The sequence below is a fragment of a genome, unplaced genomic scaffold, assembly GCF_019419815.1.
Source record: "Pyrus x bretschneideri cultivar Hongxiangsu unplaced genomic scaffold, Pyrus_bretschneideri_v1 Contig48, whole genome shotgun sequence".
Taxonomy (NCBI): domain Eukaryota; kingdom Viridiplantae; phylum Streptophyta; class Magnoliopsida; order Rosales; family Rosaceae; genus Pyrus; species Pyrus x bretschneideri.
Window position 1 is genome coordinate 755,824 of NW_025999785.1, and position 25,936 is coordinate 781,759.

Here is a 25,936-nt window from a genome sequence, read left to right on the forward strand (position 1 = left end):
TTCTTGGCAGGTGGATTGGTGGAAGCATCTTAGTTTCTTCGTAACCTGATGAGCATGCATTTATGGACTGGTAGTTGAGATCCCAGAAGACTTTGCAGAAACAATCCACCCGTTGTAATGGTTAACTTTCTTTCATCATCTTTCTCCTTGATTTTCCTATGATCTCAAGCACTTGCTTCGCAACAATGCTCGTTAAAAGTATCTGGTTAACATGTGCTGTAGCTTTTGCCATTTGCTTTGCAATTTGTGATGCTGAGGGACAAAAACACTGTCCGCCCGTTTCTTGCGGGGATCTCCACAACATTAGATACCCTTTTCGGTTGAATGGTTCTTCGTCTGATCAGAATTGTCTCAACCATCCAGCGGTATTATCATGCCAACATAACAACACCATTCTAAATCTGTTCAATGGCACATATTATGTGAGGAGAATCAACTATGAAGATCATACAATTCATGTTGTGGATCCTGGTCTGCTAAGCGATACTTGCCCCCCTCTGCCACTCCACCCTTTAACAAAGCGTAATTTCAGTGCAAAAGATCGATACCAGGCATATGGTTATGGGGCCAACGATTACTTGGTTTTCTTTGATTGCCAGTTCCCATTTAATGAGTCCCTGGACTGCGTAAAAAATATTTGCAATACCTATTCTGCGACTTCATATTCTTATATTGCAAATGGAGCTTTTCAAAATGGAGCTTTTGATAATAGAATGCAGATTTTATCTTGTTATACGGCCACAACCATTCAACCGATACCAATCCTTGCCTTGTTAGAAGAAATCGGGAACTTTACTTCATCTTCCATCCACGATGAGTTGCAAAGGGGATTTAAGCTTTCATGGGAAAGATTTATCTGCGGCAGCCGATACCAATCCTTCCATTGTGAGTATGTTGTTTATCAATTTAATTAACGCACTAATTCGGTGTGTTTTCACAAATCATGGCAAGGCAAATGATACGTAGTCTCAGTGGAGCTTTCAGAGAAATGTCATTCATTTATACATTAGGAATATTATCAGTTTTATGCATGTGTGATGTGTTTAGTAAACTTTACGATTTTAGAATGCCGAATTTTTCGTGACATCTCTTATTGACACTGATGTATCTTTGCAGGTTTCCTTAAATCTTTGAAACGTGGTAAGCTATATCAAATGGTATTTAGATTACTTGTAATTCGCATTAGTGTGATATTGAGCTTATGCTGTAACGCTATATGTCACGTCACTAGAATTTCCGAGTTAATCCTTCCCTTTTCTTGATCCTAAATCATTTCTCCATTGATTCTGTTTCACACAGGTTTCATAGCAGCTGCCAAGATCGCTGGTAATTCATTTTAAAGAATATATGTGTGCACGCATGTGAGCGCATAATTTTTTCAAAGGTAAAATTGTTATGGCAGGATGAACACCTACTAACTGCCTATTCTAATGGCAGGATAGAATCTGATAGCACGATTGGTACTTGGCATTATTGTTTTGTTGGGTTTCTGCAGCCGCAAACTGTATTGGAGAAAGTTCCTAAAGGAAGACGATGATGCAGTTGAAGAATTCTTGGATGCGTACAAGAATCTTATGCCGAGGAGGTATTCCTATTCAGATATTAAAAAGATGACACGTAATCTCAAAGATAAACTCGGTCAAGGAGGCTTTGGTTCTGTTTTCAAAGGGTTGCTGCCAGACGGTCATCTTGTTGCAGTAAAGATGTTGAGTGGTACCAAAGGCAAGGGGCAAGATTTCATCAGTGAAGTTGCCACAATAGGAAGAATTCATCATGTCAATGTGGTGCAACTAATTGGATTTTGTTCGGAGGGATCGAAAAGAGCTCTTGTTTATGACTTCATGCCTAATGGATCTCTTGACAAATATATCTTTTCTGAGAAAGAAAAGAATGTAATTCTTAGCTGGGATGTAATGCATGAGATAGCTCTTGGTGTGGCTCGTGCAATCGAATATCTACACCAGGGATGCGATATGCAAATTTTGCACTTTGACATCAAACCTCACAACATTCTTCTTGATGAAAACTTTGCTGCTAAAATTTCCGACTTTGGTCTTGCGAGATTTTACCCTAGAGATAACAACACCGTTTCTCTTACTGCTGTGAGAGGCACATTTGGGTATATGGCTCCAGAACTGTTCTACAGATCTATCGGAGGAGTTTCAAAGAAAGCTGATGTGTATAGCTTCGGAATGTTGCTATTGGAAATGGCAGGACGGAGGAAGAACTTTAATGAACACGCACAAAACTCAAGCCAGAAATACTTCCCTTCATGGATTTACGAGCAACTAGAGAAAGGATTGAGCATTGAAATTGAGAATGCCTGCGAGTCTGATAAGAAAGTAACCAAGAGGATGCTTATGGTTGCATTGTGGTGCATTCAACTGAAGCCAGCGGATCGCCCTTGTATGAGCAAAGTTGTAGAGATGCTTGAAGGTGAAGTCGAAGCCTTGCAGATGCCGCCGAAACCTTTTTTCTGTCCCCAGCAAATGCCAATGGAGGATCCATCTGATGAGACGGATGTCGAAGAGGAATCTTCCCTGTTACATGATAGTGCTACCGGAACCACGGCCTCTATTCCAGAAATAATCATCCTTGGAAGAACAAGAAATTACTCATAAACGGATACTGATCCGTGCCAATTGTATCATCATCTTATGTTTCTGCCACAAAAATTTGGTAGTTTTGGAAGCTTTCTTTTTTCCAACGGCCTTTAGTAGAGTGAAGAAAAAAACATGAAAGTTGAAACCGATGCATTTGGTACTAAGAGCTTCCAAATACTTTTTTAACTTTTAATCATTTATTTGATAGAATTATTGTTTCTCTATGTAGTTTGGGTCTAATTCCACCTATCAATCATCATTGTCAGTGAATGGTCAAAGAAATAACCCCTCACGTGTGAAATTATAGAAGATCCCCTTTAAGATCAAACAATTCCATCGAATTGAGTATGATTGTATGTGTGATAACTTGACTCTGTGTTTCTTCGTTCATCTGTCTGAGTACTTGTGGAAGCAAATGGATTTGGTGGTATGCTCAAGCTTTCAAGGCCTCCTTCTAGCATTTGAACAACTGCTTTCATGAAAGGCAATTCGCTGGGTACCACTGGATGCACCATAGTGCCACAGGCACCAGTTTCTTAGCAATCTGAGTGTCCTCATTCGTATCTAGCTTCAAATCCAACGCTTCTCCTTGAACTAGACAATTGTAAACCCATTCAAAGTAGACCTCACTGGTTCCAGATGTAAGAGCAGGGTGTTTTCTGGATCCAACAATTTCAAGCACTAGCATACCGAAACCGTACCCATCTGACTTGTGGGACACGCTCCCGAAGTTCCCACTGAACACTTCTGGTGCAATGTAGCCCACGGTGCCTCTGGCAGCTGTCATAGATATGATACTGTCTTCCTTGGAACAGAGTTTAGCAAGACCAAAACCCGAGATCTTAGGATTGAAATCATGGTCTAACAGTATGTTATGAGGTTTGATATCAAAGTGGAGGATCATGTGGGCGCACCCTTGGTAAAGATACTCGATTCCCTTCGCTGTACCATTGACGATGTTGTGAACTTTCTGCAAATCAAACGAAGTGTTGTTGGATTGATCTTTAAATGTGATGAAGTTCTCTAGGGACCCGTTTTGCATGAGCTTGTAAATAAGCGCACGCTTGCCTCCTTCAGCAGAAAACCCAAGTAGGCGAACCACATTGACATGGTGAATTCTGCCAATGGTTCCCACTTCATTAACAAAATCTTCTCTGTTTCCTTTCGAATCACTGAGGACTTTTACGGCTACTGGAACTCCATTAGTTGGAAGCTCTCCGCTGTAAACACTTCCAAAACTTCCTTCACCTAACTTCTTCTTGAATCCATTTGTCCTCTTTTTAATATTGGCGTAGGAGTTTCTTGTTGGTACGTGAGATTTGTGATCCCTTAGGAACCTTTCAACCTTCAGTTGATTCTCCTTTTCCCGTTTTCTATTTGATTGTTTTACATGGAAGAAAACTGCTACTGCTGCCATCGCCGATATTAGAACAAAAGAAGCTAAGCTCGCTCCCATGATAATCGACCTCCGAGTTGATAGAAAACCTGAAAGTACAAGAGTTAAACAAATTGAGATGGTTAGGAATATATGGAATTTTAAGAATTGGCCTTGGCTGGCAGCAGGTACAGTACTAGTATAACCTTTTGGTTTTGGGGATGGTGGCGCTTGTGGGGGATCTCGAACGATAGGGTAAGGATAACACTCCATCCGGTTGCTGGTGTCATTGAATTCACACGATTCTGTTCCTTCTGTACAGTTTTGACATTGCGGGAAATAACTATTTAATTTCCATTTCAGCAGTCAAACATTGTCCGGCTCACAGTGATACCCAGTACTATTGCCATCATCCACTCTTCGTAGCGGAAGGTCTAGTTGTTTCAAGGTACTGCAAGTTCTGAACGGCACCTCAGTGACAGAAGCTGTTGGCCGAACAGCCAGAACTTGATGATGTCCGCCACTAAGACATGTGATTGGTATGTAGAAGCTCTCCGTGTTCAAATTTTGTGTCGTGGAACAATTCAAGAGCGTAAAGTTCATCAACTGGGGATATTGCATGCCAAATGGATGAGGATAATATGCGTAAGGAAGATCACTAGGACGATTGTTATAGGCGGCATAGTTGAAACGGTAGATGTCCATCTCGAAATCGAAATCTACTGGAGGAGGGGGGGTACCCGTGCATAGGTTCCTGAGAAGGTATTGGTTCAAAGAGCGAGGTGGTGGAGATTATAAAATTAAGAAGGCGTCTTGGAAAGCAACCCTCTTCATCATCGTAGACGCTGAAAGTTCGGCTGCGGTAATCGACACTTTGGATAGGAAACAGTCCTGATGATGAGGAGAGCTGAATCACTGTCTTGCTTTTTAAGCAAGAAACCTCAAACTCTGGATGGCCACAGTGAAGGGGTGGGTCTTTGAGACGGAAGGGAAACTTGATGAGGGGGCTGGCGTCGCTACAGTTTGAAACCGGGCAGTCAGCAGCACGATCATAAGCTGCTGCTTCGCTTGGACCGACGTTAATCGCCATGGAGAAGACGATTGCTAGCAAGGAAAACGCAGGTAGAAGGAGCAGGCTATCCACCATCATTACTCTTTAGGCAGACCAGTGCAAGAACTGTTATTTTGAAAGTTTTGCCTTTAGTGTAAGTTTTCTTGTATATTTACATGGATCAATTTCTTCAGTGTTGAAATTTCCTTATCATTTAGACTAGTCGTTGGTCAATTATGTATATTTTAATGGGGACGCTTGTCATTTCATCATCCATCTCTCCTCTTTTTATCTTGTAATATCGTACGATAATTGAAATTTTTTTTTTTTCTAGTTCACCATTTAACTTTGCAAAAAACAGCCAAATAAAAAATTGTTGGTTTTTGAATCTATGATTAATGTTGTCGAAATTTCAGGATGAATCACAATGTTCATCTATTTATTAAATAACCATTAAATGAGTAAATGATTCCGAATCTATTAATTTTTGGCAAAGTTGTTTTTTAAAGGGTGATCTAGAAAATAGATGATTTGGGTTTATCACGTTACATTGCAAGAAAGTAAGTATAGCCGAGAAGGTAGCACGAAAAGGTTCTGCTAGCATTACTGTATTCTTAATTGTCATCTTTCTAATTCAACTTTCCTGGCAAGTGCAAGCGACTAAGTTTCTTCCTTGACCAAATTTCCATGTGTAATACGCAGAATTCAGCCGGAAATTTCCATGTATTCTTAATCGTTATGGCTTCTGTTATTATCCCAGAAGATGGAAGTGGCCTTTCAGTTTCTTTCATCCGTGATCTAGCTTTCGTGGGATGAAATGCTCCCCTACAGCTGCGACACCCGATACCAATCCCTCTACTGTGAGTATGGTTGCATCAGTTTGGCGAACAGTCACTAATTCAAGTTAATTTTATATGAATATGAAGATTTTATCTCCAATATCTCTTACTGAGACTCGTTAACTTTTGCAGGTTTCGGTGAAAACATGAAGGAGGGTAAGTTTTGACTAACACCACATTTTCTGCTAGCTAATTTTATAAGATTGCTGTTAAAATTGCTTAGTGTAATCCTTTCCCTTCGTTCTGTTTTCGCACAGGTCTCATAGAAGCCGCCAAGATCATCGGTAAGTCTTTTTCCTTGAATGTTTATGTTGTTCAAATAGCTGAAATTAAAATCAAAAGAATATAGAGATAGAAAAGGAACAAGTATCCATTTTTAGGCACTTGCTACTATTAAAAATGAAATTAAAGTTCCTTCGGAACTAGTATTGTGCGGTGGATTTTGAAAGCTGAAGTTCCAATTACAGGATGAACTTCTAATACCCCCCTGTATTCTTATGGCAGGATGGTTTCTGATGGCGCGAATGATACTCGGCGTTGTTGTTTTGTTGGGTTTCTGTTGCTACAAACTGTACTGGAAAAAGTTCCCCAAGCATGAAGAAGCTGAAGAATACTTCCTTGCTTGCAAGAATCCAATAACAAGGTGCTACTCGGATATTAAGGAAATGACGATTGAGTTAACAATTAAAGTCAGACAGGAAGGCCTCCTGAATGATGCAGTTCAAGAATTCCTGGATGCATGCAAGAACGTTAGGATAATAAAGTACTTTTACGCAGAAGCCAAGATGATTGTAGTTTATTTAAAACAACTGAGTCAAGGAGTGTATTCGAAAAAATTCCGAAAGGATGAGGCAGTTGAAGAATTCTTGGATGCATACAAGAATCTTATGCCGAGAAGGTATTCGTATTCAGATATTAAGAAGATTACAATCGACCTAAAACATAAACTCGGTCAGGGGGGCTTTGGTTCCGTCTTCAAAGGAGAGCTTTCGGGTGGTCATCTTGTTGCAGTCAAGGTGTTGAGTGGCTCCAAAGGTGAAGGGCAAGATTTCATCAGTGAAGTAGCCACAATCGGAAGAATTCATCATGTCAATGTGGTGCAACTAATTGGATTTTGTTCTGAGGGATCCAAAAGAGCTCTTGTTTACGACTTCATGCCTAATGGATCCCTCGAAAAACATATATTTTCGGAGAAGGAAACAGGCGTTGTTCTTGATTGGGATAGAATGCATGAGATAGCTCTTGGGGTGGCTCATGGGATCGAATATCTGCACCAGGGATGTGATATGCAAATCCTGCACTTCGACATCAAGCCTCACAACATTCTTCTCGACGGAAACTACACTGCTAAAATTTCCGACTTTGGTCTTGCGAGACTTTACCCTAGAGATCATAACACTCTTTCTCTTGCTGCTCCAAGAGGCACCATGGGATACATAGCTCCAGAAATGTTCTACAGAATCCTCGGAAGCGTTTCGTACAAAGCTGATGTTTATAGCTTCGGAATGCTGCTAATGGAAATGGCCGGTCGGAGGAAGAACTTGAATGCACATGCACAAAATTCAAGCCAAATATACTTCCCTTCCTGGATTTATGATCAGGTAGAAAAGGGATTGAGTGTTGAAATTGTGGATGCCTGTGAGAACGATAAGAAAGTAGCCAAGAAGATGTTCATGGTTGCGTTGTGGTGCATACAATTGAAGCCGGCGGATCGCCCTTCCATGAGCAAAGTCGTAGAGATGCTTGAAGGTGAAGTCGAAGCCCTACAGATGCCTCCGAGACCTTTCTTCTGTCCCCAACAGTTGCCGACGGAGGATCCGCCTGGTGGCACGGACAGTGAAGAGGAAACGATCTCCATGGTATAAGGCAAATGCAATGCCGAATTCCACGACTTCCGTGTTGTATCACCGAAGTCGAGGATTCTTAGTCTTTTATAAGAAACATTTTAATTGTGTTCATGAGCTATTAACTCAAATAAATGAATGATGATAATGGAGTAGGATGAATACATTCAGCACATACAACTACAACTCAACTCGATAAGAAACCGCAATCTCTAGCACGATTTTTCAAAATAATAAAACGTAAGCGAACCCATAAACCAGAGACGCCAGTTCGGAAAACCCTCGACATAGAGGTGCATGAGGGCTACCATAACTTCTGACTTCAATCTATAAGAAACTGTAAGGTTACAGACTCTCTTTGGAAAAAGGAGAAGAAAGAAGGAACATTAATTCCGAATTCATCTTTTCATCCTCCGACCTTAGCGACCTTTCTTTGCTCGATTTGCCCTGTCCTGGGGCACTGCATCTCTGTCCAGCTTATTGGGACCATTGTTTCACCTACAATGAACAAATAGAAAATCACATCTGTGTTCACATCATGCAGATATGATAGGGTTACTAGTGACACGATGCACATATTAGATGAGGATAAGACGTTAAGTGTAAATGTGTCATGGTACGCTTGGTTTTTGTCAAAATTTTAAAGCACTGGCCGAAATTCAATAAACACCACCAGAAAATTCATGTACCTGATGCTGCACTCTGTGCCGAAATAACACCCAATTCATTCTTTGCAGTTGACAGATAATAAGCCCTAGCGTCTCCAAGGGACAGCTTAATGAAAGAATCAAGGAAAGTAGGAAACTGTTTCTGTAATTAATCACTGCAATACGAATGTTAAGCACAATTGACATGGTATTAAATGTATCATTGAAGTTCACCCATGAAAAAAAAAAGATCTGCAATGGAAAGCCGCCATCTCTGCTAACACCTAACCGGTCAAGGGGTAAATGTTGAAAATTAATTAGAATATCTACGAAATGCCAATCTTTTCTGCATTACAATCTTTTTGACCTGATATTAACAGGGGCATTCCACACAAAGGATACAACATGAGCTCTGACAATGTCACCCGGGCGAAAAGACGAAAGCATATCCACCTTATCAATTTCGGTGGCTCTTACATCTTGAAGCCTGTTAATAGAAATAGCTTATAAACAAAATAACATTTTGAAAACAAAACAGAACAATAAAAAACTTCACTGGACAAACTGCAATCCAAATATGCACTAGATAAATGCAACGCCTATGTAGTCATTCTTCATAAGGAGTACTGCATACCTAATTATGCCACTAAATTTTTCCCGCACGGACTTCGTGCCAAGACACAAAATATCAGCAGAAGCCATCCTTTCCATCACTTTGGTAACCTGCCATAATACCATGGGGCAAGATTTACATAAACGAATCAGTCAACAATCTGCCTCATAATTAAAGAAAGGGAGCTATGTTATGCAATAATCTTGTTGATGACCCCTTACTCTAGCAATGACAACTGATCCAGGCTCTGGAATGGCACCATGGGCCTTGTGACCAGTTACTTCCACAGTGGGTCTCTACAAAACCACAACAATCAATCGATATCATCAACGGAAATTCAAAGATCCCCGTGTCATAAAAGTTCAAAAAATTAATACTAAGTTAAACAAACAATATAAAAAGGAGATGGGAATTGAAAAGTTCCAAACTTTTCTCCTTAATTTGGGCAAAATATTCATCATTTAGGGCATGTTCCGGCTTGCTTCACGAAGAGCCAAAAGTGTCTACTACCAACCATCCGAAGTGCTTCCTAAAAAGCACTTGGATTTTAACAAAACTCACACCGTGCATGAAAGCACTTCTAGCATAAACGCTTAAGAGCAAAAGTACTTCCTCAAACCCAAAGGACTTTAAAGATTCAACGCTTATGACCACTTCAAAGATTCAAAATTTAGGGCATGTTCATGATTGCTTTTAGAAGGACTAATAGTGTTTTCTAACAACCAAAATCACTTCTAGCGTGTTTCTAATAAAAAGTACTTCTATCACTTCTAGCATAAATTCTTAGACCACTTCTAATAAAAGGGCATAATGAAAGCACTTCTAGCATAAGCGCCAACGCGCAAAAGTACTTCCAACAAAAGCAATCCCAAATGACAGCTCTAAAACGGCAAATTTATAACCAATATTAGGATTTTCCATCACTGAATCTCAATTTTCTGTCAATGCTGAGCACCCAATAGTAAAAATTTCAGATTTAAAGGGCAGAATACACCAAAAATTCAAACTTCATATTAAACTAATTTTCCCAGAAAAAAAATTCTCAAACCTTCTCAGCAGCCAAATAGAAAGAAGCTAATAGAAACCTGGTCGGGCGAGCCGGGAGGGGGTGATAGGATGCGGCGGGATCCGGTGAGGGAAGCGTAGACAGTGAGCTTGTCGGGGGACACGTAGGCACCTCTGCCTGCTTTGAACTTGGAGGCTTTACCGAGAACTTCCCCTGGGGTTACCCACTCACTATTTTCTCCCATTCTCAACTGTCGGGGCTGATTAGATTGAAGAAGAAGCACAAGAGCAGCGGTGCCGGCGCGGCGGCTCAGCCTTCACAAAGAGAGCTCTGCTTTTTACTTTCTTAGCGGCCGGGCGCGTCCTTCTCTTTTTCTAGTTTTTATTTTCTCTTTCTTTATTTTATTTTGCTAAATTTTATTTTTGTTTTAATTACAAGTGATAATTCTGTTCGACATTTAGTATTACGATTTAGTAATATTATTATTTACTCGTAAGTAAAAAGTATTATATTTTATTCGTGTCGAAATTAAATTTAAACCACATTATTGCTAACTCATTGAAAGTTAAACTCACTCTCTCCCCTTAGTATAAATACTATCATTTGTTCAAAGAAAAAAAAAGCAAACCTAACTCTAAAAGGTCTTCGGCACTGCAGTCCATCTTTTTGGGGCAAAAAAACTCACAGTAGTTTAGATGTGGTTAAAATGAGTGTGATTACTATATGCAATAATCATGCACTGTAAATTTAATTTGTATTACTATTGTGAATTGTCTTAATAATATGAGTTCGATACAAATGATTAGTGTATAAATATCACACTTATATAGTAGACATAGTACCTAATATTTATATCATTTTATAGAAAATATCTGTAAATTTGATCCTACATTGATCATGTTCACCCTATCCACCTTATGTCATTCAAACTCTCCAAACCCTAATTTAAACCATTTTTTCCAGCTAACCAATGTACTTTTTTAAGAATTTTATAGAGTGGGATAAATGACAAAAATTGATTTTTATAGAAATTCGCAATAGTTATAAAAAAAAATCGTGAATTACAGCTCATATTTTTTTAAAGGGAAAGATACGAACCTTGGCTCTTTGCAAGATTTTTTTTTCTTTTGCAGTAAATAAATGGTTCTTTACCGTAGTGGCGGAAAACAATTATATACCTATATACCTTGTTGCAAGTTCGATCCTCATCGATTTCTTTCCTCTTAACAACTAAACGTCGAACCCACTATGCTATTGCTCTACTAAAAAAAACTATTTTTTAAATAAAATTCTAATATGGAAAATTGAAAAATTAATAAAAAGAGTAATGTTAGGTAGACCAACTTTTTTGCATATATTTGCAAATCATATGACGTATTACTTGTGGAGCCAAAAATAATCAAGAGGTGACACGTTGATTTTTAGGCGAAGAGGACAAAATTACCCTCGAGACACACCGGGTTTCCTACACACGAGCAGTAGAGAATCATTCATCAACCGAGTCAAGAGTGCCCAAAATAGGTAACAAGTTCAAATTTATCTCATCCATCTTTACTCCATATCCTCTACAAGGAAATAATTTCATAACCTTCCATATAAATTAAATTACTTAGGTTAATTAATGGATTAAGTCCTAATTAATCCATTAATCACCATTACACCCCAAAAAACATCCAAGGGTCGGCCATGCTCTATAAATAGGACTCTATTTTCTTTGAAAGACAAGTCCACACTCTTGTAAAACTCCAAAAACTCTCCAAACATTTTTTCTCTCTAAATTCTAACTTTGGCATTGAAGGTTCTTCGGACAAAACCCCCCCATTCATCGTGGGCGCGTGAGGCTCTTGGCCTTAACCTAAGGTTTTAATTGTTTTGTAGGTGCAATTTTGTCCAAGATCAAGAAGGCGGAAATTTGCATCCACATTACTCATAAAAAATAAGCACATTAATCAACATTCAGGTAGTAATTCAATCATCAACAATCATGTTATATGCTTTACAATGTATAATTTAAATATTGGGTTTCCGGCACAACTCATATGATATTTTCGGCAGGCATAACGCCCTTTGAATGTCCTCCATGAATTTCAAGGTTATGGTGCGATAAGAACAACACGAAGTTAGGTTTCATGCATGAACGGTTTTCGGAAAATGACACAAACATTAAATATGATATGAAATGTCTTTTGGTTTTGTAAGCCTGGGGCCTTGAATGGCATGTTTCAGAGGATGACCGACGAATATATAGCTATTTTCTTTGGTTCGAGGCATCGAGAGCATGCAGAAGAACTGCGAAGGAAAACAATACATAAAAAGATACCATACGCATGATATGATCAAATATTCTAAGCACATTCACACTTGAGAAATGAAAAAGAAGCAAAGAGGACAAATATACGATGCTCTCCCTATCCACAACCAAGACCCGACTCAAAGAAATTCTTACTTAGGCACTAATGTGACACGTAGCTAAGACATATATACAAAGCGGAACTCTCTGTGTTAGGAATTTTAAATGAATCATATTGGTAAATACGAATTTAATGATGATTTTTTTACGGTGTATGTCCCAAACTGATGTACAACGTGGTGCGGAAGGCACTGTCCAAAAATGTTCTCTTATCTAACTCAACATTCCATTTGACTCATTGATCGGTGAGATAAACAGATACGATAGTTGAAATTGTATCACAAACTTCCAACTTGAAGAATTGTAGGGTAGTTACTTTTATATCACGTTATAGGTCTGCTCAAGACATACACAAGAACACCTCCATGCATTCGGATTCCAAGACTCGAATTCAAGAGGAAGATTGCTAAAATGACCAAAGGAAAGGTACATACACCCATAAATCGTATACTAGAACCGCCCTCGCCGACCTATATATTTTCTTATATGTGTGTTACAGTAAAAGATGACGATGCATAAAGACCCTCGATCACTAGTCAAAAGTCTGACGACAAAAACATATGTGACATTTGGAATCGTGTGCATTTTGGTGGTGAGCAACTGAAAGTAAACTTTTTCTGCTTTTGCTTGTAATATATTGTTAATTTGTCATTGTATTATTTGTATGTTCACATTGTCAAAAAAGTTGGAGATTTCTGAAAATTTAAGCATGGTTTCACGTGCATAAAGTTACAAAAAGGAGGGCTTTTCTAGCTGCATTGCATTGCCAGATACAAATCCAACCTAAAAAATTAAAGCTTTTGGTCAACAACCTAGCTAAAAATAAGCTCACCGGTCAATAAAGCAGGAAAAAGGCACCTCCATAAAATCATAATCTCATCCGCATATGGAGTCAAGATCGCTTTGCATTAACAAAAGTAGAACTACACTGTATTAATCCCTTCTTTTCTTTCTTGGATCCAAAGAGCTTGAATACAACTTTTTCATCAACGTATGAGATGCGTAATGATGCTTAAACACCTATTTTGAGATTATCAAAATTCATACATACAGGTGCATTGTAAAAATGGTGGTGCTATCCACACATATATTTTTACTTTTTACGCAACCCTTACTAATTTCTATCATTTGATCATCTTCGACTCATTCGATCCGACGACTGGAGATTAAGAGAATGTGTGGGAGATTATACTTAGTTACATGCATTTCATGATTAGCTAAACATAAACCAGAAGCTACGTACAATAATTAATAGAAGATGGCTAGCTTAATTAGCTAATTAATTATGGTGATGAAGATGATATGATCACGAAGAATCGAATTTGTAGTGTTTATCGATAGCAACTGAGACGTCCCATATGCAACTGAGTCCCTTGGGAATGGTCACAAGGTCCCCAGCACCAAAATTTACAAACTCCTCATCAGAAGACGATGATGATGATGAGCCTTTTCTAGGGTAAACCTTCACCTTGCCTTTCACCAGATAACATGTTTCCGCTGCGTCAAACTTCAATGTGTACTTTCCAGGCGGACACCCCCATCTGAAATATTACACGTAAATTAATAACATATCTCAAATCGGAATCAAATGTTCGAAAGTAAATAGCTAACAAATTAATTACCAAGATTTCATAAAGATGGATCAACTAAATAGTCAGGTTAGTGTGGCCGGTCCTAAATTTGGACATGAGTTTGAATCTCTCTCTCGCAGTTGCTAGCTAGATTAGTTTCAAAATCAACGTTCGAAAGTATATAACTAGCAAATTAAGTGTGTCAAGACTTCGGAGAGATCATCATGAAAAACAACATACGTACGTTAGACCTTAGATACGAGTTCGAATCTCTCCTCGGTGTGTTAAAGAAAAGGATCATGAAAACGAAGAACTATAAGCTGTGAACTCATTAGAAGAGAGCTAAGAGAAACTAAGACTTACTTGGGCCATGAGTTAATACCCAACTCAGATAATCGTGAATCAGAGGGATTGCTTTCTACTACGATTCTTAGATTGGAAAGTGCTTCTGCAGAAGCATTTGATGATGCTGTAGCTGACATGAGGGACAATGGGAGAGCTGAGAGGAAAGGAGGAAGAAGAAGAAAGGGACAGTAGGAGGAATGGATGAGAAAGGAGTTGTGGGGTGGTTGGCCTACTCGTGTTTATATATATATATATATATATATATATATATATATATATATATATATATATATAAACGATCGAGAGAGAGGACTAGGAGAGGAATCTTTACACGAACCTAAAGCAAATAAAAAATAGAGCAAAAAAGCCTTAAAAGGACAATTATATTTACACATTTAGACACATTTTCGAAACGTGGATATGTTCTGTGTTTCTCAGAATCTGATTCTGATATGTATGAAATTTGACTAAAATGCTTGTCCTCAAGGATAAATACAAGAGGCTATATCCCAAAAAGCAGAAGCAGATGCAGAAGATATGTGCAAAAGTGCTTCTGGGGAAGAAGAAATCTAAAGGATACGTACAACAGGCTATCCCAACAAGCAGAAGCAGAAGATACGTTCAAAAGTGCTTCTGGGAAAGAAGAGAAGAAATAAAAAGAGAACAACCGGAAGCCACTCTTTATCAGAGCCAGGTTTCGATCCTGGGACCTGTGGGTTATGGGCCCACCACGCTTCCGCTGCGCCACTCTGATCTGTTGATGTTTGTCTAACATAAAAACATATTAAACTATTTACAGTGCTGAAATAAAACAGCGGGCTCCTAATTTAAAAGACCCCAGAATTATGACCAAACAGAATTATATGTTTTGTCACCAAGTAATATTAAATTATTTTGTAATACCAAAAAATATGTCGCACCAAAATAATTGGATTTTTTTGAAGATTTGATGCACTTACTAATTCATATGATATGGAATGTACAAAATGAAAACTTTATTCTCGATTCTATGAGAACTTTACGAAAGCCTTTCATTTGCTTCACTTGATGGAAGTTTGATTTTCCTATAATGTATTCTAATTTTTTTTTCCTGATAATCGATTCAACCCTTGATAAAAAAGATATACCTTAGTTATATTTCATCTCTTCAATAAGTTTAATAATGAGTATAACGACCCTATTGTTCAAAATATGCAATAAAAATCTATGAAAAACGGGTGCACTCGTAACGTACTTTTACGAATGGAAATTATGGGGATACATTTCTTTTCAAAGAGCAAGATGCATTTCTGTTTTAAAACTAATTAATATCTTCCATCTTTTAATTTTCAACCATAAATGGAGTCGTATCATATGATCCACTATAAAAATGTTGACAGACTCGGATGAGAAGCTCACAACAAAAACCAAATTTCACAATCTCATCATATTTATATAAACCCTAAACCCTAATTGTTGCTTCTTTCAGAATGGGTTTCTTCGTCTCCCTTTTCAGTTTTGCTACCTGTAACTCTCTCTCTCTCTCTCTCACTCTCTAGTTTCTTATTAATATTATTTAATTTAATTAATATATTTGCATGATGTTCATATATATTTCAGGTTCATCAATATTGTTACTAGGAGTATCTGCAGGAGTGGAAGCAAATATCGGGACAGAGGCTGTCGACGTACAACCATGCAGACGTGATGTGGATTGCTTTTTCTTCCTCCCAAAATGTGAAAGCCTCAAATACTGTGATCGTGGCTGGTGCAAGTGTTTTGAAGGCCAAGTAACCATCGATCCTCCTCTTGCTAGTGTCGAGGCTTATAACTCGGGAACAGCAGTAGAAGAAGCTGCTGCCGATGCCAAATGTTGGCGAGATGTTGATTGTGAATTCGCAGTTAAAGTGTCCGCCTGGTGACATCAAATTTTGTGTTCACGGAAAATGTGAATGCGTTGAAGGCTCGAAGAACCCTCCTCCAGCTGATGAGGCATCTAACTTGGATAATTAAATGTATCCCAAGCGGCGTCAAACTTATGCAAATTATGGAAAATGCGAAGAAGGTTAATGAAATTAAGTGTGCACGAAGATCGTACCGTGGCTTTTCGTTAAAGTTCTCATTTTAAGGAAAACTAATAAAAATAGCTTGAAAACTTTGAGTTTTAACGATAAGGACAAAATAAAAGATAAAGTGAATAGTACCATTATTGACTTTTTAGTTTAAAAATGTGATTTTTTTTGTTAAAGTGAATAATACCGTGAGCTTTTTGTTAAAGTTCCCTTAATTTTAATCAGCTACACTTTTTCTTTATCTAATGAATAAATCATTACAAATTTCGTATCGGTGTTGTGATTTCGGTTTCTATTTTATTTAATAAATGAATACAATTAAGACGATTGTTATTAGTATTCTAAAAATAGATCTTTTGCATTCATCTTACTTTATTTCAATAATTAGCAAGCAGTGCAGACGACTTTTTGAGATCGCAAATAAGAACATCCCAAAATTAATACAAACTTGCATGCATAGTATTTTTTTTCTTATGAACTATGACATTTTATTCGCAATTAATAAACATCCAAATAAAACATTATATATCCATATCATGTGAACAAAATTGCTACTAGTACACCGGATATACCACTTTACCAATAAAAAAATAACAAAACAAACGTCAAGAAAACTGAATTAGAAAGTTGATGTCAAGGAAGAAGTTTTGAAGCAAATTTTGGGGCGGATGCTCTTGTTATTGTTAGTCAGTTTTGCTCTGATATTCTGTACTGGTTTGATATTGAAGTGCTTTTATAAAAAGTGGGTATAAAAAAAAGCTGAGCTCAAAAAGTTGTTTGGTAAACACTTAAAAAAGAGTTTATTTTCACAATTTTGAGTGAAACAAAAAACTGAAAACGTGAAGTAGCAAGAATAAGCTTATTCTCACAGCACAACAGAATTTTTTTTTTTTTAAAGCATAGCAGTACCAAACCGGCAAACTCTTCCTATTGAGGTGCCTTCCGCTTGGTTTTGAAATTTTTGTAGCTTTCTTGCCCTAAAGGCTTTTCTTTGTAACTTTTCCTTTCGTATCGATAAAGGAAGGATTTTAAAGAGAAAATAACAGAAAGAGATGGGTCACCAAAAAATTATATGAAATTGAAAGAGATGTTGATGTTATATGGTGTACGTATACATACATAATGGCAGAATCCGAAAATGTTGCAATTGTATGAACAGGGTCTTTGTCCTTCACCTTCTATAAATAGCCCAAGTCTAATAAAACAACATGGCAACTAGTTTCACTAGAAAATGGCACAAAATTGACCCCTTTCTTTTCGTCCTTCGTTCATTCTTTGTTTTAAAAAATTTATTATTATTAAAAAGACTAAGAGAGTTCGAAATTATTATAATGAGAAGAAATGAGAGTTCTGAATTTGGAATGCAAGGCTAAAAATCCAACAATATATTCATCTTTTTCGTTCACGGTATATCTTCGTAATATCCATTATTATTCATAGTATGATTTTCATGTTGGCATAAGATGAGCAAAGCATGTGGTCTAATATCCTAGTTGATGAGATATTAGCTTTCTCCTCATGCATCTTGGATTCAAAACTTCCAAACTCTTAAATTATTGTAATAATTTTGAATCCTTCCCTTCTTAATAATACATGAAATAAATAAATAAATAAATAAATAAGATGAGCAAAATTAGTTAATGGTGATATGGGTATGTAGCTTAGGCTCTTAAACTTTCAATAATAATGATAATAATTACTATTATTGACAAAATCATACCCTATTTTAATGAATAGGGAGTAGCTAGGCTGTAATATGAAGGTTGCACTGTCTTGATTAACTAATTCATGTAATATTAAAGAGCTAATTACAAAGTACACCGTTGGTTGATGTCACTTTCACAAAATAAACACCGTCTTTCAAAACTTTACATTACTATTTACAATATGAAATTGTTAACAATTCAAATCACTCTTATGTCTAGCCGGCCATTACCCAAATTTTTTAATTGCCCAATCTTAATTAAACACAAAAAAATGACTTGAAGTATTAAAACTTTCCTACGTGGGGTAGTAATGTGAAAAAATTGAAATATCGTGCCCCATCTCACCGTTACCCCAAACTTCGTCGATGTCTCTTGTAATTAACTATTTTTGGGTAAATTTTCGTAATTAGCTTTTGATATTAGGTAAAAAAAAACCAAAGAAAATGAATAAGAAAGAAAAACAACCTCCACCAGGTTGCTGAAAAACTTCCCTCTTTTCACACTCACCCACTAACCCCCACACCCACGGAGCATTCCTCTCTCTCTCTCTCTCTCTCTCTCTCCCCCATTCTTGATTTTGATGCGCATACTCTTCCCCCCAAACCCAATCAAAACCCCAACTCTCTTCAACTCCCTCCTTCTGCGATTCAACTCGCTCCGATCCCACTGTGCCAACTCAATGGCCGTACCTCCGCCGAAGTCAGCCATGGCTTCCGCCGTCGTCGACAACGAGGTGGGTCTCGCCCGCCGCTTCTGGATCAAGTTCAAGCGAGAATCGATTTTCGCTATGTACACTCCCTTCACGCTCTGTTTGGCTGCTGGGAATCTCAAGATTGAAACTTTCCGCGATTATATTGCCCAAGATGTTCACTTTCTCAAGGCCTTCGCTCACGCGTGAGTTGTTGTTGCTTTCTTTAATTTCACTTATTTGTTTTTGTTCGAATTTGCATAGTATGGTTTCTTTTTCTTTTGGGGTTTTGGGGACTGTTTGGTTGCTGGGAAAATGTTGTGGTTGAATCTGAATCCGAATCCGAATCTGGGTTTGTTTAAATTTTTGGTGACCTCTAAGTGTTTAAGCAAATAAAGATTTTTTTTTTTTTTTTAAAAAGATAGATTGTAAGTGTGGCAAGAAAGTATTCATTGTAATTCTTTGATTTTCTTTGTTCGTTAATTTGGAAATATTTGCTTCGTTTTATTGAGTTCTTTTTAGTTAGAGTGCAATTTTAGGTAGAAAATTTCATGAATTATTGAAATTGCAATTTACAGTTTTACTCTTAACACAAATAGTAAAGGGTTTGGTAAATTTTTGTGCTTTCGTTGTTGTGATCTTTGTGGTGACGGGAAAATGTGGGAAAAGAAAGGAAATTAGATTGTGAGTGTAGAGGTTTTAATCAATAGGAGGAAAGGATATATGGTTTGATGAAAGCTATCTATCGATTATGTATTTTCCAGGACACAGAGTTCTTGATGTTTCATTTTAGGGATTTTCGCCAAAAATCAAGAGTGGTATTCTTTTCGTTTATGTGTTATCAACTTCTTGCTCTTGCTGGTTGCTGAGGAAGCATAGGAAATGACAGGAAGTAACAAGATACATCTTAGGCACTTGTTATTGTTGAGTAATATTGGCATTTGTTCTTGTATGCACCTTACCATGGTTGACCTTATTACTTACATTAGGTCATATTTTACGTAAGTTTGTTTGATATTATGTCATGATTTTTAAAGAGTTTTTCCCTTTATCGTCTACCAGAAGATCAGCTAGGATTTTCAACAAAATTTGTTGTTTGGTTGCTGAGAAAAAGGTTTGAAAAGAAGATGAAAGAACAAAAATTAAATCTTAAATTTTGATTGGCTATGATGGCGAGAATTATCTTGTAATTTTGCTGAGCATAATTTAGTTGATTGATTAATTTTGGGTGATTCTATTGTTCTTTAGTAAAAGGAGCTACTAAAATCATATTATTTAAATTTATACCTTCATTTCTTTTTTTTCAGTCTTCTCAGCAACCAAATGGAGGGTTAGTTATTTTGGAAATATTTGTGTGCATTGAATGAGGTAAATTTTTTGTTTTTAGTTTACGTAGAAATCCAAAATACTGTATAAGATAAGAATAAGTTTTATTTTTGGTTTATTCCTAGCTGCTGGAGTTTAGATTTGATATGTATCTTTAGACGATTTATTGGTTTGATCTTTTTTTATGTATGAAAATTTAGGTATGAATTGGCAGAAGATTGTGCAGACGATGATGATGCAAAGCCCGTGATTTCTGAGTTGAGGAGGGCAGTTCTGCAGGAGCTGAAAATGCATGATTCATTTGTGAAGGTATGGTGAAGCGTTATTTTGTCTGACAATGGAGTAGACGTGTATATATTATGATTGATCTGCAACAGTCCAACTAAGTATTTTGAAAGTAAATATTGGTAGAAAATGACTTTCATATTCTGTTAAGTTGCGTTTTGCATTGTCTAAAATATAAGAACCGTGCAGGAATGGGGTTTACAGGGTGCTAAAGAGACCCCTATCAACTCTGCTGCGGTGAAGTACACAGATTTCTTATTGGCAACGGCCTCTGGAAAAGTTGAAGGAGTCAAGGGACCTGGTAAACTTGCAACTCCATTTGAAAGAACCAAAGTGGCTGCTTACACCCTTGGCGCTATGACTCCTTGCATGAGACTGTATGCCTTTCTTGGTAAGGAGTTCAAGGCACTTCTAGATCCCAGCGAAGGCAGTCACCCGTACTTGAAGTGGATTGACAGTTATTCTTCTGAAAGTTTTCAGGTACGTCATGTCATTGACTAATCAAGTTTTCTCACCTTTTTTGTCTGAATTTATTTTCTTGATTCTGATCTCAAAGGTTCATGCATTCATAAATTGCCTATTTCACTTTAACAGTTGAATTATTGTTATCTTTGAATCTAGGCATCAGCTGTGCAAATCGAAGAGTTGCTGGATAAACTAAGTGTCTCTTTGACAGGCGAGGAGCTTGACATCATCGAAAAGCTTTATCACCAAGCAATGAAACTTGAGATCGAGTTCTTCTCTGCTCAGTCTCTTGTTCAGCCAACTGTAGTTCCTCTGATCAGAGAACATAACCCTGCAGAAGATCGGCTCATGATATTTTCTGATTTTGATTTGACTTGTACAGTCGTTGATTCATCTGCCATTTTGGCTGAAATTGCAATAGTGACAGCACCAAAATCTGATCAACATCAACCCGAAAATCAGATTGCTCGGATGTCTTCGGCTGATCTCAGGAATACATGGGGTCTTCTTTCCAGGCAGTACACAGAAGAGTATGAGCAATGCATAGAAAGCATTGTTCCCACTGAAAAAGGTATAGTAACAATTATGGTAGTCTTGTTTGCTATTCATGAAGGTTCAACTTTATTTTTAAATGCATGAAATTGTTACAGTAGCATTTTATAAAGGTTACTTGCTCAGGTGTGACCATTTGCCTTTCTGTGGTTTTGCAGCAGTGTTTGACTATGAAAATTTGCTTAAAGCACTAGAGAAACTTTCAGATTTTGAGAGGAAGGCAAACAATAGAGTTACGAAGTCTGAAGTACTCAAGGGTCTTAATCTCGAAGATATAAAAAGAGCTGGTGAACGTCTCATTCTTCAAGATGGCTGTATTAATTTCTTCCAGAAAATTGCCAAGAGTGAAAACTTGAATGCAAATGTTCATGTTCTTTCATACTGTTGGTGTGGTGATCTCATAAGATCGGCCTTTTCGTCAGGTATACTTTCCTTCCGAACATTCGTAAACTTGCATTGTTTCTTAATTTTTATGTGAATGCATTACTCAAACCAAATATACTCTTATTGTTTCGATCCCTATAGTATATCCTGATTGTTACGAACAAGCTGAGTTGGTTATTAAAGTATGATTCTTCTTGCCTCTAGAAATTAGACTTGAACTTGAACCTAAGAGAATCTGATGTTTCAATTTATTGCTTCTTTTCTAGGCATAGTTTCAACAGAAACATTTTCATAAGGCACCTTGAAGTTGGTATACCTGGATTTTTAGGAGAAAATTCTGGAACATATGAGTTATGGGAATTTAGTGGACATAGATTTTGCCCTAGTTCAGGATCTTTAGGCTCTGACCTTTGGGTGGACATATAAGATTCCCATTGTTGACATTTGAAGTGCATATAATATCACCCGTAGCAACTTTATTGACATTTCTCTCAGAACTAAAAAAAATAATAATTGGTGTCGGTTAAGATGCATGGCATCTCATTCTTGTTTATGCGGTGTTTGGAGCAGGGGGTTTAAACGGGCTGGATGTACATGCAAATGAGTTTACCTTCGAGGAATCTATCTCCACAGGTGATATTGTTAAGAAGGTGGAGTCCCCTATTGACAAGGTTAAATCTTTTAAAGATATTTTGAAAAATTGCAGCAATGACAGAAAGAACTTGACTGTTTACATTGGAGACTCGGTGGGTGACTTACTTTGTCTGCTGGAGGCGGATATTGGAATCGTAATTGGGTCAAGTTCAAGCCTTAGGAGAGTGGCGACTCAGTTTGGGGTATCTTTTGTTCCGTTGTTCCCGGGTTTAGTTAAGAAACAGAAAGAATGCACAGATGGAAGGTCTCCTAGTTGGAAAGGGTTAACTGGTATTCTTTACACAGTGAATAGTTGGGCGGAAATACATGCCTTCATTTTGGGGTGTTAAGAGTTCATTTTCTTCTTTTCGGTTCTTGTGCACTCAAACAACGTGCTTGGACAGACGAATCATATTCATATATAGTGGAACACAGATTAAAGTTGGTGTCTTGTCAAAAAACAAAGATAAAAAGTTGGTGGCTGATTTTACAAGGGCCACAGATTTGCTCCTCTGTTCTCTTCTTTTCTTTTTGTAAACAGGGGGATCTCTTTTGGAAATATGATGGTGGCCGCTTGGGGTGCTGTAAACAGGGTACGTGCAATTCTCCTCCGCTTCTTTCATCTTTTTTCCTCAGTCATTCACGTTTGGTGTTAGAGAATTGATTTTCACAGCCCCATTTTATCTTCCTAAACACCCCTGTTTAATCCTGGATGTTGGTTCTGTTTGATTTATTCAATCCAATGACCATAAATAGATAGGGGTGTATGAGAAGCTAAAAACAGTGTGTGAAAGCACTTCCTTGGGTATTATTGTAACCGCGTTTTCTTATCAGTTTCTTGAAATCGTCTTTTTTTTTTTTTTTTTTTTTTTTTTTTTTTTTTTTTTCAGGTATGGAGAGTTATCAGGCAGCAATGAATTCATACAGAATGTTATATCATCATTTGTCCATAAAAACATTTCAAGTTCTGTATCTGTAATTTTGGTTAGCTGATTGCTATTCGATATTTAGGATGTATGGCAGTTTCAGAGCGTATTTCCGGTCATATAATACCTGTTTCCTGCTATAAATGTAGATGCAAATGTTCATGTCAGCTTGTTGGATCTATTCGTTGTTTTGGTTGGGTCCCCATATTTTCTCAGAATCCACTATTTGAACTCCATGCTTTGCTTGGTTGCTTGCATCATATTGGAAATATGCCAACCTGACATCCATGATATGCACTTAGAATCTCAAGGGTTGGTTTAAAAATGTCTCTTGATAACACTTTTGCTCGTAAACGCTTTAACTGGAAAAGTTTCTATTAGATCGTGATGAAATTTTTAATAAAGATTTAGGTGTTCCTTGAAATAGGTGCTTCTTTAAGAAATCACTTCTAGATGTTTTTCTAATATAAGAACATAATTTTTTTGTCAAACTTGGACAGTAGCGTTTGTGGTTATTTAAAAGCACTCAAGTGCTCCTTTTACAAAGCACTTCCATGATATGCACTATTGGATTTCGAAAGCAATCTCCTACTTTCAAGTTGATCACAAATTTTTCTTTTTTTTTTTTAAACATACATTTAATGTAGCTTGTCTAATTTCAATCCAATCACTTATACCAAACGGGACCTTATAGTTGTCCAAAAGAACTTTTAGGAGCTCTTGGGACTGGTTTAATGATGCTTAAAATTTTCTTAAAAGCAACTTCTTAAAAATGTTGGGGCCTTAATTGTGTTTGTAAATGAATTTTTTTTTTTTTTCCCTCTTAGTAATGGGTCAAAAAGTACAAGTAGCTCTACAAATGCTTTTAGAAAAGCGGTTTTTTGAATTGGAGACAGGTAAACAGTGTTACAGTACTAATTCATAAAAAATTCATATTAATAATCCAACTTCATCTTTTCCTTCTTTTTATTTTTTTATTTTTTTATTTTTTTTTTTACTAAAAACACTTTTTGCACTATAATTTACCAAACATTTATCTATTTTTTTCAAAGCTGTTTACCTCAAACTAGCCCTTATTCGGCCACCTGATTCTTGTGTTTGACAAGTTGTGGAGTCAGAACAAGTCCAACATCAATTCCAAAGCAATTGGAGCCCGAAAAATATGAAACAAAAATCTCTATTAATTCTATATTGCTATATAGTGCATAATGTACATGCACTTAGAATGGCATACACGAAAGGGATGGTAAACCAATGGATAAATGAGAGAACAGGTTGACCACTACTTTGTATATGCATTCGGACAAAGATTTTTCCATTTGCCTACACTTTGTCATTTGTGTATGTTTTGTACTTAAGAAACAATGATAATAATTGATCCCATGTAAGGCTTTCAGAGCTACGATTAGACAGTTAATTATGGTAGTATAAGAAACAAGGATAATAATTGATCCCATGTAAGGCTTTCAGAGCTACGATTAGACAGTTAATTATGGTAGTATATCCGCACTTACGTCTAATTTCATTTCTTTTTTAATTTATTTTTTATTTTTTGATAAATGATAAGAATGACAAACTACAAATATACGCAACAATGAATCGCAATTTGGTATTAAACTCAAAGACGAAGCTAGTTATACGCTCTCATGCTAATATTAAATTTGTGAAATACAAAACTTTTGCCCCTCCCCAAATTTAATTTACACTCCATGCTCCAACACAAAGAATTTATTATCCGACACCTATATAAATTCTTATCTACTTCTTTGATTGAACTTACTACAAAATTATATAGTGTTCATATGGGTCGCTCAAAAACCACTTCTAAGTGAAAATTGGATACTATTGAACTCTGGTTGTGTGCTTATTGTTCGTAGTTTATAAAATTGACAGTTAAAAAAAAAAAGAAGCTTACATTTATTTCTTTGGTTACATGAGAGATTTTCGAACTCTTAATATGACATAATCTTACATCTCATCCTCTACTCCACTCTCACTACTGACTACTAAGCAAACCCTTGTAGAAACTTTCTGTTTTCCTTAGGATAGTGTTATTTACAAGTCTATTTTTATCTCCCACATATTCTTTTTTTTTTTTTTTTTGTCGTTGATATTGTTCAATTCATTCAATTCGAATGTTGAAATTGAAAGAAATATGTGAAAAGTAAAAATAAATGGGTATATCACTACTCTTTCTTTAACTGAAGAATTCTTGCCCTTTCACACGCTTAGTTGTGTATTAAATTTAAAAGAATTTGGCTTCCTAGAATTTCAATTTTCTTTTTCGTTTTTGCTTTTTAAAGGTGTCAAGGTAGAAAATCTTCTTTGGTGGAGACCATGATATATGGTGGGGTACTTTGTCCAGCTGTACGAGATTATTGTTTAAAAACTATTTGGGATCATGGTCACTATTCCTGATGTGCTTCGTCCTGAAGATTTCATAAAATCATTATTTAATTGAATATTTTTTTGAAAAAAAGAAAACTTTTCAGTGGTGTTTTAGCTTTTAGGGCAGGAGGATCTTACCAGATTTTCTTTGTGAGAATTCTGTGAATCATCTAATTATATTTGTTTATTGTATATTATGCAATCAAAAATTATTATAAATTTTTTATT

The 25,936-nt window shown here is 36.8% G+C and overlaps 6 protein-coding genes and 1 non-coding gene across 8 annotated transcripts; 3 read left to right on the plus strand and 4 right to left on the minus strand.

Annotated features, from left to right (window-relative positions):
* Positions 1-73: 73 nt before the first annotated feature.
* On the plus strand, positions 74-2,789 carry LOC125470058 (rust resistance kinase Lr10-like). The gene is made up of 4 exons (XM_048568475.1): positions 74-885; positions 1,117-1,140; positions 1,300-1,326; positions 1,438-2,789. The coding sequence occupies exon 4, from the start codon at positions 1,575-1,577 to the stop codon at positions 2,619-2,621; it is 1,047 nt and encodes a 348-aa protein (XP_048424432.1). The 5' UTR covers positions 74-885; positions 1,117-1,140; positions 1,300-1,326; positions 1,438-1,574; the 3' UTR covers positions 2,622-2,789.
* A 289-nt stretch (positions 2,790-3,078) lies between these two features.
* On the minus strand, positions 3,079-5,125 carry LOC103968116 (rust resistance kinase Lr10-like). Its single transcript, XM_048568300.1, has 3 exons — positions 4,719-5,125; positions 4,365-4,501; positions 3,079-4,088 (listed from the first exon to the last, which is right to left on the minus strand). The coding sequence occupies exons 1-3, from the start codon at positions 5,123-5,125 to the stop codon at positions 3,079-3,081; spliced, it is 1,554 nt and encodes a 517-aa protein (XP_048424257.1).
* Positions 5,126-5,684: 559 nt separating this feature from the next.
* On the plus strand, positions 5,685-7,826 carry LOC103968118 (rust resistance kinase Lr10-like). The gene is made up of 4 exons (XM_009381458.3): positions 5,685-5,889; positions 6,001-6,024; positions 6,126-6,152; positions 6,373-7,826. Exons 1-4 carry the CDS (start codon positions 5,847-5,849, stop codon positions 7,731-7,733), a joined length of 1,455 nt encoding a protein of 484 aa, XP_009379733.2. The 5' UTR covers positions 5,685-5,846; the 3' UTR covers positions 7,734-7,826.
* An 82-nt stretch (positions 7,827-7,908) lies between these two features.
* Positions 7,909-10,285, minus strand: LOC103968117 (exosome complex component csl4). The gene is made up of 6 exons (XM_009381457.3): positions 10,058-10,285; positions 9,194-9,268; positions 8,994-9,082; positions 8,762-8,846; positions 8,402-8,486; positions 7,909-8,210 (listed from the first exon to the last, which is right to left on the minus strand). Exons 1-6 carry the CDS (start codon positions 10,220-10,222, stop codon positions 8,119-8,121), a joined length of 591 nt encoding a protein of 196 aa, XP_009379732.1. The 5' UTR covers positions 10,223-10,285; the 3' UTR covers positions 7,909-8,118.
* A 2,990-nt stretch (positions 10,286-13,275) lies between these two features.
* LOC103968120 lies at positions 13,276-14,547 on the minus strand. The gene is made up of 2 exons (XM_009381459.3): positions 14,323-14,547; positions 13,276-13,929 (listed from the first exon to the last, which is right to left on the minus strand). The coding sequence occupies exons 1-2, from the start codon at positions 14,439-14,441 to the stop codon at positions 13,695-13,697; spliced, it is 354 nt and encodes a 117-aa protein (XP_009379734.2). The 5' UTR covers positions 14,442-14,547; the 3' UTR covers positions 13,276-13,694.
* A 439-nt stretch (positions 14,548-14,986) lies between these two features.
* TRNAM-CAU lies at positions 14,987-15,058 on the minus strand. The gene has a single exon. It is a non-coding gene; the product is annotated as a tRNA-Met (tRNA).
* Positions 15,059-18,585: 3,527 nt separating this feature from the next.
* On the plus strand, positions 18,586-23,556 carry LOC103968121 (bifunctional TH2 protein, mitochondrial). 2 transcript variants are annotated; one of them, XM_048568580.1, is made up of 7 exons: positions 18,586-18,955; positions 20,276-20,384; positions 20,550-20,840; positions 20,982-21,396; positions 21,539-21,799; positions 22,332-22,987; positions 23,285-23,556. In XM_048568580.1, exons 1-6 carry the CDS (start codon positions 18,642-18,644, stop codon positions 22,742-22,744), a joined length of 1,803 nt encoding a protein of 600 aa, XP_048424537.1. In that variant the 5' UTR covers positions 18,586-18,641; the 3' UTR covers positions 22,745-22,987; positions 23,285-23,556. The 2 variants fall into 2 exon arrangements, with proteins under 2 accessions (XP_048424537.1, XP_009379735.2); XM_009381460.3 differs by having other exon boundaries at positions 18,587-18,955; positions 21,536-21,799.
* Positions 23,557-25,936: the final 2,380 nt, after the last annotated feature.

Bases quoted from the DNA above. Each gene is read 5' to 3' on its own strand.
- LOC103968118 (XM_009381458.3), top strand. From the start codon at position 5,847: ATGCTCCCCTACAGCTGCGACACCCGATACCAATCCCTCTACT. The intron at 5,890-6,000 runs GTGAGTATGGTT...TAACTTTTGCAG, and splicing joins CCGATACCAATCCCTCTACT to GTTTCGGTGAAAACATGAAG. The intron at 6,153-6,372 runs GTAAGTCTTTTT...TTCTTATGGCAG, and splicing joins AGAAGCCGCCAAGATCATCG to GATGGTTTCTGATGGCGCGA.
- LOC103968121 (XM_009381460.3), top strand. From the start codon at position 18,642: ATGCGCATACTCTTCCCCCCAAACCCAATCAAAACCCCAACTCTCTTC. The intron at 20,385-20,549 runs GTATGGTGAAGC...AGAACCGTGCAG, and splicing joins TGCATGATTCATTTGTGAAG to GAATGGGGTTTACAGGGTGC. The intron at 21,800-22,331 runs GTATACTTTCCT...TGTTTGGAGCAG, and splicing joins AAGATCGGCCTTTTCGTCAG to GGGGTTTAAACGGGCTGGAT.
- LOC103968117 (XM_009381457.3), bottom strand. From the start codon at position 10,222: ATGGGAGAAAATAGTGAGTGGGTAACCCCAGGGGAAGTTCTCGGTAAA. The intron at 9,083-9,193 runs GTAAGGGGTCAT...GTATTATGGCAG, and splicing joins GATCAGTTGTCATTGCTAGA to GTTACCAAAGTGATGGAAAG. The intron at 8,847-8,993 runs GTATGCAGTACT...TTCTATTAACAG, and splicing joins AAATTTAGTGGCATAATTAG to GCTTCAAGATGTAAGAGCCA.
- LOC103968116 (XM_048568300.1), bottom strand. From the start codon at position 5,125: ATGGTGGATAGCCTGCTCCTTCTACCTGCGTTTTCCTTGCTAGCAATC. The intron at 4,502-4,718 runs GTACCCCCCCTC...CACATGTCTTAG, and splicing joins TCTCAGGAACCTATGCACGG to TGGCGGACATCATCAAGTTC. The intron at 4,089-4,364 runs GTGAGCCGGACA...TTGTACTTTCAG, and splicing joins CAATAGTACTGGGTATCACT to GTTTTCTATCAACTCGGAGG.
- LOC125470058 (XM_048568475.1), top strand. From the start codon at position 1,575: ATGCCGAGGAGGTATTCCTATTCAGATATTAAAAAGATGACACGTAAT.
- LOC103968120 (XM_009381459.3), bottom strand. From the start codon at position 14,441: ATGTCAGCTACAGCATCATCAAATGCTTCTGCAGAAGCACTTTCCAAT. The intron at 13,930-14,322 runs GTAAGTCTTAGT...GTAATATTTCAG, and splicing joins GGTATTAACTCATGGCCCAA to ATGGGGGTGTCCGCCTGGAA.